The sequence below is a fragment of the Amblyomma americanum genome, unplaced genomic scaffold, assembly GCF_052857255.1.
Source record: "Amblyomma americanum isolate KBUSLIRL-KWMA unplaced genomic scaffold, ASM5285725v1 scaffold_12, whole genome shotgun sequence".
NCBI lineage: Eukaryota > Metazoa > Arthropoda > Arachnida > Ixodida > Ixodidae > Amblyomma > Amblyomma americanum.
The window spans coordinates 1,091,878-1,104,297 of record NW_027526484.1 but is presented as its reverse complement, the minus strand read 5'-3'; the positions used below and the strand labels follow the sequence as shown (position 1 = coordinate 1,104,297).

Here is a 12,420-nt window from a genome sequence, read left to right as displayed (position 1 = left end):
GCGGGCACAGTGCGAATTCCACGAAGACGTTGCGCATTTCCGCTTGGTTACAGCACAGAGACACAAAATCCCTAAAAACGCCAGCGGAAGCTCAGGGAAACCGAACACCCAGTCCGAACCACGCACACTGCCCTGGTCGCGCTCCCCCCTTCTGCTGCCTGCTCCGAGGCGTCCGGCCCGTCCCGCGGCCGGCCCGCCGTTGAAAGCAATAAATTTACACGCGACCCCCTCTCGAAACCCCAGGGGTCCGCGCGTCGGCCGCGTCTTGCGGCCGAGTGCGACTTTACAAGGACGGGCCTCCTCACTGCCGGTAAACCGTCGTTACCGTCATCTGCCGCGTTTGTCTCAAAACAAACCCATTTCGGCGGCGCCTGGATGGCGTCTTCTCGAGGAGCCCCCAAAACAGCTAACACACATCAACCAAGGGGGCCAAGCCACCGGCTTCGGGGTGCGCGCGCGATCGGTCCCTGAGCAACAGCTCGACAACTTAACTCCCCCGTTAAGCTAATAGCAGACAAGGCAAATGAAATGAGGGGCTCGTTTGACAGACATATTAAGTAAGCCAACAATCACCGAAACCAAGGTGCATAGGGGAATGTTTTTATATATTTTTTATTTAATTTCTAATGCCAATCAGTTGGTTTAAATAAAATTACTTATAAACCAGCAGAAAAGCAACCATGCCGCCGGTGGGATCCGAACCCACGACCACTGAATATCGCGTCCGGTGCTCTTACCAACTGAGCTACGGCGACGGCTGTCCAATCTGCTACTCTCGTGGGTATTTATGTTCATTGGGTGTAAGCGAACCTTGAGAGTGTTCACCAGCGCCACCCTCCACCATAGCGGCGGACGTAGCACGTCCTGTAATACCGCGAGTGTGACGTGGAACGTCATCTAACGGCGAGGGCGGAAATTGTGCGAGAGCCCTCTTAAACTACCTATGGCATCAAGTACTATAATATCCCACTGATAAGCACAACACATAAAAAAACATTCCCCTATGCACTTTGGTTTCGGTGGCTGTTAGCTCCCTTCATAAGTTTGTCAAACGGGCCCCTCATTTCATTTAACTTATCACCTAATAGCTTAACGAGGGTCTCGGTTCTGGCAGTCTTGATGCCATAGGTAGCTAAGAGGGCTCTCGCACAGTTTCCGCCCTTGCCGTTAGATGACGTTTCACGTCACACTCGCGGTATTACAGGACGTGCTACGTCCGCCGCTATGGTGGAGGGTGGCGCTGGTGAACACTCTCAAGGTTCGCTTACACCCAATGAACATAAATACCCACGAGAGCAGCAAATTGGACAGCCGTCGCCGTAGCTAAGTTGGTAATAGCACCGGACGCGATATTCGGAGGTCGTGGGTTCGGATCCCACCGGCGGCATGGCTGTTTTTTCTGCTGTTTTATAAGTAATTTTCTTTAAGCGATTTATTAACCTAAGTACTATAATATCCCACTGATAAGCTCAACACATAAAAAAACATTCCCCTATCGACCTTGGTTTGGGTGGCTGTTAGCTCCCTTCATTAGTTTGTCAAACGGGCCCCTCATTTCATTTATCTTATCTGCTAATAGCTTAACGAGGGTCTCGGTTCTGGCAGTCTTGATGCCATTGGTAGCTTAAGAAGGCTCTCGCACAGTTTCCGCCCTCGCCGTTAGATGACGTTCCACGTCACACTCGCGGTATTACAGGACGTGCTACGTCCGCCGCTATGGTGGAGGGTGGCGCTGGTGAACACTCTCAAGGTTCGCTTACACCCAATGAACATAAATACCCACGAGAGCAGCAGATTGGACAGCCGTCGCCGTAGCTCAGTTGGTAAGAGCACCGGATCCCACCGGCGGCATGGTTGTTTTTTCTACTGTTTTATAAGTAATTTTCTTTAAGCGATTTATTAACTAAGTACTCTACTATCCCACTGATAAGCACAACACATAAAAAAAACATTCCCCTATGCACCTTTGTTTCGGTGGCTGTTAGCTCCCTTCATATATATATATATATATATATATATATATATATATCGACCACCTGGGATTCTTCAACGTGCACCGACATCACACAGTACACAGGCCTCTACAATTTCGCCTGCATCAAAAGTCGAAATCCGCAATATATATCTACCTACCTACCTATCTCTCTCTCTCTCTCTCTCTCTCTCTCTCTCTCTCTCTCTCTCTATATATATATATATATATATATATATATATATATATATATATATATAATTATTATTTATTTATTTATTGCAAGCAAATGTTGGGCAAACTCTGCGCATTGTTGTAACTACTTGTGCGCACTACCTGCACCGTTTTTTATAAATGCAGCTTTCACAGTAATATTGCTCGAGTTATTGATCGAGTTAAGTTTCTGGCAAATTCATAAACGATGAAAGTTTTGTACCTGAACTGGAGGCGCCGTGCTAGTGCTGCCGCTGGAAGAATCAACCTGCATCACACACTGTACCACCGCGGTATTAGCGGGGCCTTATCACTCTTTTAGGAGGTCAGGTGATCTAACTCTTGGATAGTGCGTCAGAAATGGTACAGAAAAACCGAGTTTGTCTTTATTGATTTGGTGCTTCGCGAAACGAGGCGGCTGGCCTCGCAGGGTATCAGGTAAAATAAAAAAAGAAAAGTGGTCTGTAATCGAATCCTGATGATCGAGTGGTGGCAGGCGGTGCAAGCAGCAAGCAGCTGTCCTTCGTAATGCGACTGGTAGACCTTGGGCTTGGGATAGAAGGGGGGAGGTGAAAAAAAAGGACTGTAGTGAAAATGTAAGATAGCAAGAAAGGAAGTTCGAATCAGCACAGCCCAAAAACTGTAAAAAAATGCATGACAAGAATTGTTAGCCCGTCAGCTCGAGTGTGAGGACATCGTCCCCTGCCCATGCCATTATGGAAGGGGCGCATACTTGTCCAACCGTGGCGTGGTGAAGCTTTTCCCTCCTAGGTGCCACGTACTGTAATGATTTATGATTTAGTGTGCCACGTTTTATATTCTTCCGTATCCACTTTTTCCAAGGGCATAGTTTTATCTATGCCGCACATGCGTGTACCACATACATCTTAAATTATTTTCAAGTTTATACCTTTGATGCATTTGTATTTAATTTTGTTTGGTTATAAATTGAGCTATCCGCCTCTTATTCAGCGATTGTGTACATTGGGAAAGTAGAAACAATTCAGGAATTTTTTTTATTCACCTCGTTTCCTCCATCAGCCTCTTTCCTCACCCTAACGCAAATAAATATAGTTATTGTTACTGTTATTATTTATAGGTAAAGACACAGAAAGATGTGACGTCAAAAACAAATCTGGATTGTCCATTTTCCCACCAGTATTAGTGCACGAGTAGCATCATCCACCCCCGAAAAATGAGGGAGACTGCTGACACGTCAATGGCATGGTACATTGATTGTAAAACTAGTAGGTAGTATTAAGACACATAATGGGCATAAAAAGGAACTGGCGCGAGAAGACGACGACAACGCAAACAAGACAGGACTCGCGCCAACTTCCAATGACGTTTATTTCGCGGCAAATCTCTGCTTCCCTGGTTTACTTCTTTGGCAGGTGTATCGTATCATCGAGTCACCCCTCAGTGCATTTGCTTGTGTGTTTGCTTCATGTGGTTAAAACGTGGCGACTTCGCAAAATAAAAGTTGGCGCTAGTCCGGTCTTGTATGTGCTGTCTTCGTTTTCTTGCGCCAGTTCACTTTTGTGTGCAATATGTCTCTGTGCATCAATGACACGTTCGTGCGATGCAAAGTGCTTGTTGCGCAGATTTTTCTTTCCTTGGACAGAGACATAACTGACGTTATTGAGAGCGTAGCACTTAAGAGGATGCACTCAAACAAGTGAGGTTTCTTTTAATTCTGTTCCAAGTGTGCCGGTGTAGAACACAAGTGCAGCGCAGTTCGCACGAAATGGTTACCGAAGGAAAAAGGACAAAAAAGGAAGTTGCTACACTGCTTCTGCTCAAGAACAGAGTGGCAAAGACTCGTGGCTCTAACGCCGAAGAAAGGTAAGTGTGTCGGTGAGCTCTCCTTGTACCCAAGAGACAAATATGTGAGTAATTTCCTCAATTTGCTCCGTGAAGAAAGACCAAACGATATGTGGCGATCAATGCGTATGCCGGCGTCCGGGAACCCCAGCAATAAAGCTCGCGGATTGTTTGCAACTACTAGGAAGACAATAGCAAGCTCCCTCATGTGACGTTCAATCATAATGTGAAACCTTAGCAACGCCTGAAGCAACCAAAACTGGCGTGCGAGATATGACGCACGGAGTTTACTGCAACAAAAATGATGTGATATTTGACGTTATTGACTCATCGTAGAATTGTCAAGGATTAATTGCTAATTTTCGCGCCTGCCTATTGGATGTTTGTGTGAACTTACTCTGTAAGCAACGAAACTGTATCGTAATCGGCCTAGCAACAGTAGTCTGCATTACTTGCACACACCAAACAGAGCACACTTGTTTGCTTTGCCTCACGCTAGTTGCCTCGGCTTCTCTCCCTGGTTTCGCGTGGTAAGCTTCCTCAGTTTGAGAGTTTTTTTCGTTGGGGACGAGTACTAGCGAGGACATATACAAGCCGCCGTGGTGGCTTATTGGTTATGGCACTCGGCTGCTGATCCGAAAGACGTGGGTTCAATCCCGCCTGCGGCGGTAGCATTTCGATAAAGGCGAAATGCTGGAGGCCCGTGTGCTGTAAGATGTCAGTGCACGTTAAAAGAGTCGAGGTGGCCGAAATACGTGGAGCCCTCCACTACGGCGTCTTTCATAGCCCGAGTCGCTTTGGGACGTTCAACCCGAAAAACCGTCGATATATACCGGATTACCAGCCGCCTCTTGCGCACGCGCATTGGCAGGGGCGGCGCCAGGTGGACCCACTGTGATGCGCGACTGGCGTACAGTAATCCGGCATGAGTCTAAGCTAGCATGTCTCCAGAATGCTCAAACTTTGTAGAGCCGTTGTCGATCTGTCCGCATGCATCACGCCTTGTGCCACACGCTACCTTCTCCGTCTGTTAGAGGAGCATCTTCGCGTGATGAATCTTACGACGGAAGGTTCACGATCACTTGACCGTTAATTAAGGTGATTAAAGTTAATTACGCTTCCGTAAACGTCCGACAAAGGGGCAATGAGCCTTACGAAATGTTTCAAGAAGACCAGCAGCTTCAGAGCTTATCGCGCCTCGATGATTACTACCGATCTGGAAGGCCATACAGTAGCGGTACCCCAGGAAACGCGGAGCGTGTCAGGGAACTTGGGCTGGAGGTTCGTAGGAGTAGAGATAATTATGGCTTGGTATATTGGTCAGTACACACACTCCTAAAGACGGAATTAAACACGCGGCGTGTCGCTCTATAGTTTGAGCTCCGACTGCTGACTCCTTAGGAGAAGGAATTAACAACGTGTCGCATTGTGCGCTCTTTCACTGAGCACCCCTCGTTTGTGACTTGTCAACGACAGCGCGATATGGCTTCCGTACCCGTCTTACTCTCCAGATTTAGCGTCTGATGACTTCGTTTTTTTTAAGCGAATGAGGATGCAGCTGAGTGGCCGCCGTTTTAGTACCACTTAAGAGATCCAGCGTGAATCGCAAAGACATTATGGACGGGATTACGCAAAATGACTTCCAGTCCGCTTTGCGGTTTTGGTAACAACACTGGGATGAGTGCATTGCTGCGCAAGGCGACTATTTCGAAAGATATGCTAATCGAACTTAGGCGCGTAATGTTTTTGTCAACGGAGCCATTGCGTAAACGTTTCCAAACACTCCCGTAAAAGTGCCTGTGGCGACGTTGCAGATCTCCCGCATAATGTTCGGAACGGTGCACGTGTTCGGGAGGCCAATGCCGCAAACGTGCGATGTTCTGAACAGAGGACCAACGCTCTCAGAAGGTGGCTCACAAAAGCGCTACGCAGAAAAGCCCTCCTGTCTATGCCCATGCACATCTGACATCATTATGCACTCTAAACAATCCTCAGATACTTATGCCTGGCGTCGTCATTGCGATAATAATTTCGCGAACCAGAGAGAGCTTATAACTCGCCGCACTCTTCGGCTAAGCGGCAGTAATTTTCAAATTTAAGATTCCAGATGCTCATTATCTCACTGCAAACTGGCGCCAAGCGATAACCAGCGAAAAGCAAAGCAGGAAGCTACCAGGGAAAGAAGGCCGCGTGCGCCACCTGAAACAGCTCGGGTCGACTCGTCGAGCTGCGCGTTCCGCCAAGTGGACTTACCCACGCTTCTTTACGCTTTTATTACGACTCGCATCAACGCGCATTCATATGCAGTCAACAGCAGCCACATTCATCTTCCTCGAGGTAGACGGAGGCACCCAACCAGTCGTGAAGTTACGGCCCTTAATGGTGGTGTAGCAAGACATTTATACGCAGGCCCAAAATATGGGGCTATACAAACCGGTGATGGTCACAAGGATCTTTTTCCACTCGAGCGCTTCTCATGAGTTTTTGAAGGTACGAAGAGCGCATGTGCATAATAATGTGAAAAGGCAGTTATAAATATCTGAGCCTCGCCCTATTTATTCAGTTTTTTGCTTAGTTACGCTTCCACTGCTATGAAGAAGAAATTATGAGAGAAAGTTCGTATAAAGTGCGTCCTGTTTTGCTTTCGCATCATTACACCGTTAACAAACCTTTTTCAAGGGATCATTAAATGGATGTTTTCTTTGGAGTGAAGAATTGGTAGCCTTAAGTGGCCCTTAAGAGCTCAATTTATTTCCTTCTTTCGTTGATATTTAGTTTTTCTGTGGGGAGGGGGTGAGCAACACGTGCATAGCTTCCCACAACTGAATAAAGCCTAGAGTTCACGCAAGCTCTCCGCATAACATCTCCTGGACTTGAGCACTTTTTGGGCCTTTGGAAATCAGAAGCAATCTATAGCACAACAACTGCCCGAAAGGGTATTGTTTTGAGCACAAGGCCACATGGGACTCATGCCAACGAAGTCTGTATTACGCGCCTCATGTGCACTACGCAAGTCCGTAGATCACTGTCCAGGAAAGATTCCGCGAAAAAAGTTCTTATTAAAGGCAAACTGTAATGAGAAAATATTATTTTTGTGAGGCTTTCCAGTGTATCCGAGTCAGAATAAGGCATTTTTTCACGCGACAACTTAAGTCAGTTGTCCTCAAAGTACTGCGTCCTCATTAAATGCAGAGCGCAGTCGAGAGAGATCGTATGGTCTGAACAGTAATGAGGGTCGCTGAAAAGGCTTTGAGGTGTACAGAGCTGGAGGAGCGCAAAATGCGTTTCACCGCTGCCTACCACCCGAGGTGACTGATGATGATGTATGAGGTTTCACAGGGCACTCACTGATCGCAGCGTGCACTGCCACATAATGCCTTACAAATTTCCGCAGATTTTACTCCGTTCATTTTCTTTCAACAGACCCCAACCGAAAAGACAGAAGGCGAGTGAAACTGAATTTGTCTGATGTGGGTAGTAGCATTATGCATCCTGAGTTTTTTTTTTGAATTTCCAGCGTGTTTTTAAGGCAGGCGAATTTGGCAAAAGAAACGAATTGTGAATCTCTTCAAAAATCCTATGGTTCGTAAAACCCTGGAATGAGAAAACCTTCAGTATGAGCTGATCGCTTATCACTTTTACACATGTTCTTCAAGGGTGGCAGGAAAACAGCAATCAACTAACTCTACAAAGCCAGCGCGTTTCTTTAACTAAAAAATCCCTGACCTTGTGCTACTTGCAGAAAACCAAAAATTACAGGAACCTGAAAGCGGGCAATCGGCGCCCTACGACGATCAAATGAAGGGACATTAGTACATCAGTGGCACCTTTAGTGGGTATAAGGAACAAAAGAAAAAAATGATTATCTCGTGAACGTCATTTTCTTTCGTTGTTCACGAAGTTGAGAAAAACACAGCAAAACAAATTCAATTCAGTGCTGCTTCATTTGCTGGGATTAGGAGAATTTTGTAGCCAAAGCAAGCCGATCGCTTTTCAGTCAGCATTCTGCTATAAATTATAGGGCAAAACTCAGAATAAGCATAAAAAAGGAACTCGGGAAAACAACCTTAATTTTTCAAATTTTTCGTAGAGAACCAACAAGCTTTTGTGGCCTATGGATTGCGTGCTTGCTTCGCAACATAAAAGTGCTGGGTTCCGTTCCCAGCAGCTTTGGAGGAAATTTTATTTTTCTTTTATACCACGGTTACGTCATGTGGGATTTTTGGGACCACTGCTGCTGGTCAACGCCGACGTTGGGTTTCATTGCCGATGAGTCATTAATGATTTCGCATTAAAGAGGTGTTCACATAGGCCGAACTCAAACGCATAATAAACATACAAAACGCAGACAAACCATTCATGCATGCAAGAAAACCTTTGAAAATAACAATATACCGTGCAGAAGAGAGCAAACAGAGACAAAAATGGAGCGCAAAAATGTGCGTAAAGAATACGCTTGGTGAAACGAAACCCCTCAGAGAAAAAATGATTAATCACATACGTTTGACGTGCAGCGAATAAAGATCAGCTACTACAACTAGACATTAATTGCGAAACCATCGTGAGGCGAACGTTGAATAAAAATAAAACGGTGACTGGTAACCTACGGTGCTGTATATCGTACACAAGAGCTCGAAAGTGCTTTCGTATTTCTGTAGACAATAAAAAATAAATGGCCACATAAAGTAGTATGTGAGGATGAGAAAATAACTGCAAACTTTTCAGTTTACCGACAAGTTGTGCGCATTTTTTAGCAATGCTAAAGACGCCCCAGAAGCATTAGGCTATGGAAAAAATTAGTCGAATATCTGTAACTCGAACTAGAATTCTTTAGCATTACGCGTAGTTCGAGTTAGAAGGAGCCTCTTTAATGCAGTTGATGTTGACGTGACCAAGTCTTCAGTTCTGTACAAACCGGGTTTTTGGAGTAAAAAGAATCGTAGTAGACTAGAATTACCTGCACGATCTCGACTTTTCAGTGGCAGTTGGAGGGCAGAAATACGAATATATCGTTATATTGTTTCTAAATATTACTAAGGCGGAAAGCTGGTGGCATTTTTTATGCGAATTCCTTAAAATTCTATCCACTGTGGGAATGCCAGGAATAGGAGGTTTTTTGCTTGGCTTGACTAATGTTATCCCCAAACATACTGACTACGAATGCATACTTGTGAAGTTTTGCAAAAAATAAGATTTAAATGAACCATATGCAATCCACAACCGGTACGGTTAACTTAAGTGGCACTTGTCGAAATATTTTGCGCTTTAGACAGTGCCTCCGAGATTCCTACAACCAATCTGCAAAAACAGTAAAAAAATTCGCACCCCTAAAGGTGTAACGCTAATGCAAGCACTCTTTCCACACCGTTATTTTTACTTGTCTTTTTATAAAGGGTGCGCTGAGCACGTCAGCACCTTTAATACACCCATAAACCCTTCAAAAGTGCACGGGCAGAAGGGTGTTGCAGCTCCTTCGAGTGCAAGGGTGCGTAAGGGTGTTCTTTGACTTGTTGAACAAAGTTGCAGTAGTTGAATCAAGCGTGCTTCTAAATTATCTGAGCTATTTGAGCTTTCCCTTAAGTGACGGCTGCAGCCTTTATGCGAGCAGCTATAACTGCGATTTGCACCCCCGTAATATGATATTTAACGAAATTATTTCAGCTGAAGATCTAAGCATTATTGATTCCAAATAGTTGCTTGCTGAAATGGCATATTAAACTTGGAGAAAGGATGCGCGTCATGGCACGAAAGTATTGAGCCTTTTGTGTTAAGCTCTGTCACCTCAGTGCAGCTTCGTATAAATCAATCCAGTTATGCTTACACCTGTTTATATTCCTTCGGCTAAAATACGTGGCACATCATACTATCGTGTAACTGTGCGAACGGGTTTGCTGAAGGCGAGCATCTTTTGGCAAGCTCTATTGTTATTTTTTCGAATATATTCAGAAAAAAAATGCCGTGACCATGATGCACACTTCACAAATGTTACTCCACAGCAAACAAGCTTAGAAACACCGTGAAACACACATCTCGAAATTATGTTTATAGTTGGGGATGCCGTGACTGTAGTGCAAAGTTAGACACGCCGTCAGCAGCTTTTCGCATAAGGATTGGCTAGCTTTCTTCGAAGAGTGCACCGAAAAATAAAATGTCAGTCTTTTGAAGCAATGAAAATCTATGAAACTAAAGCAGTCGAAAAAAAGGGTGCAACTGTAACGATCCCACCTTACTATGGATGTGATAAGCCTAAGTTTTACCCTTTTGGGAGGGTGCAAGGGTGCGAATTATAGACACAAAACACAACCCTTAAATGAGCAATTTTTTTACAGTGATATATAGCGGTCACAGTAGCAGACTGTTCTGTTTTAAATTCACAAAGGACTTTGTACCCTTCCTTCGCATTTCAATGCACAGGTTTGCGCTGAACAAACCCAGCTTACTGCGTAAATGGCTCCAAACCATGGGGCAAACGTCCTTCAGGCTCAGTAGGCACCAGTCACTTTTCTCCGCAAACTTCGAGTAAAGTGACTTCGGATGCTTCGGATCTCGAATGAACTGCGTGGGTAGCTGGGTGCATAAAACATCAATGAAAACGAAACTGAACAACCACGAAACCCAATCAATTGAACAGACATCAAGCCACCAGATGTCACTCTGAAATCACGTCTTCCCAGCATACCTTGGGCGTCCTTGGCGGATTAAGTGCAGAACGGCTAGCATTCCCTCTAGATAGTATTTAGAAACTCTATGCTTATCGTAATTGCACAAGAGGCAAAAATTTAACGCCGAAAGGTTACATACTAGGTTAGCAGGATGTTGCGTAGTCGCCACTGCACTGAAGGTGTGTCATACGAGGAAAGACAAAAACAAAGAAGCCGTTAGGATGACAGGATGAGCAAATTATTTAAAATGCCAAGACTGCGCGAGCCGTCATAATGTAAGCTTTCCGCAAAACAGCCATGAGAAAAATCCCCGCAGCAGTCAGACAGCCTGCAGGCAGTATGTTTCACGCATACGCGTTGAAACAATGCCTGTAGGATGTCGAGATACGACTACTCAGCCAAAACGACTTGGCAGCGGCCAAAACAAAGAAACATAAAAAAGAAACACAACGCTTTGAATGCTCCAAACATGCCAACGCCACACGCCATCGGAAGGTCCCTGCCAAGAAAGAAGGCGAGGGCGAAGAGCCGATCACACTTGCGCTCTTTCCGTCTTTCTACGGGAGAGGCCCTTTTTGGAACGGCGTGCCGTACGCGCGTCATGAGTGCGCGCTTTATAAAAGGGGTGAATGGCAAGTGGCTGCCTTTCGCACGCGTGCGCCTGATCTCTTCACACACTACTACTGGGACTCCCATGCAGATGCGCTCTTTGGAAATTCCCTTCTCTCGTGCTCCCATTTAGGAAGGGCTTCAGGCGTTAGCGATCGAGCTGGCAGTTTTCTGAATTTTAGTTTAGCGGAGGACAACTTTGTAAGACATGCATCAGCCTAATTAAGTATCTGCAAGCAGCCTTCGTGTCATTTTGCTAACTTGCACCCCTTCAAATGTTTTAGGAGGTTTTCGCAACATCATGAGTGTGCAAAAAGTGGTTCTAATCGTGGTGACGGTGCTTCTTTGCGGGTGCCTCCCGTGTTGCCTCGGTGGCAGTGGGTCTGACGGGGATTCCTCGGCATCAATGACGGAGCAGCAAAACGTGAGCTATGTAAGCAAGCTCAAAGAATGGATCGCCAGTGCCATGAATCGGGCGTCCCCGTCATTGACGAGGAAGCTCCTGGAAGCCGAAGTGTCGGCCGACTGCAGCGTCGGTCTTCTCACGCTGGTGCGCGGAGTCCGGAACTTGGAGCCGTGGGCGCTGCGATGTGAGTTACGCTCGGAGCAGATCATGAAGTTCAAGTGCCTTGTCGCATGCGGTCGCGTGAAGTGCGATGTTCACTCAGCGATTAACCTCACCTGTAATACAGTGCTCATTCTTTCCCTCGCGGAGTGCAAATGCGAACCTGAAGTGCGCATGCCCAAAGCCACAATTAGCATTGGGCATACGCACTCTGCTCAGTGATTTCATTAGGAATCAAACGTTATATGGCTTGCGAAACTCGTTTTGAAATAACTAATCCCTTCCTGAATATTAGCAATTGTTCAGCACCAGTACCAGTCTAACCTACATAAAGCGATATTTCGTAGTTTTAGGGGAAGAGACTTGGAAAAGTTCCAGTTCATAATGATAACATCTAGGTTGAATTAGAGGCTGGAAGGGCAGAACGCAAATAGTAGTCGAGAAATACTTTCACAGCCCTAAATAAAAAACGGGTACATCTTGCAAGGAGGCAAAGTACCTGCGTGAAAATACTATGCAGAGTAGCTAAACTTCGGACCAGGGTCGGAACGTAAATATTTTTCTCTCCCTCTCTC

The 12,420-nt window shown here is 45.6% G+C and overlaps 1 protein-coding gene across 1 annotated transcript in view; it reads left to right on the top strand.

Annotated features, from left to right (window-relative positions):
- Positions 1–11,313: 11,313 nt before the first annotated feature.
- LOC144111865 (nose resistant to fluoxetine protein 6-like) overlaps positions 11,314–12,420 on the top strand; it is a 52,558-nt gene continuing 51,451 nt past the window's right edge. The window contains exon 1 of the mRNA XM_077644891.1: positions 11,314–11,870. Within this exon, the coding sequence (XP_077501017.1) occupies positions 11,582–11,870 (289 nt within the window). The 5' untranslated portion in view covers positions 11,314–11,581. The remainder of the gene's footprint in view (positions 11,871–12,420) is intronic.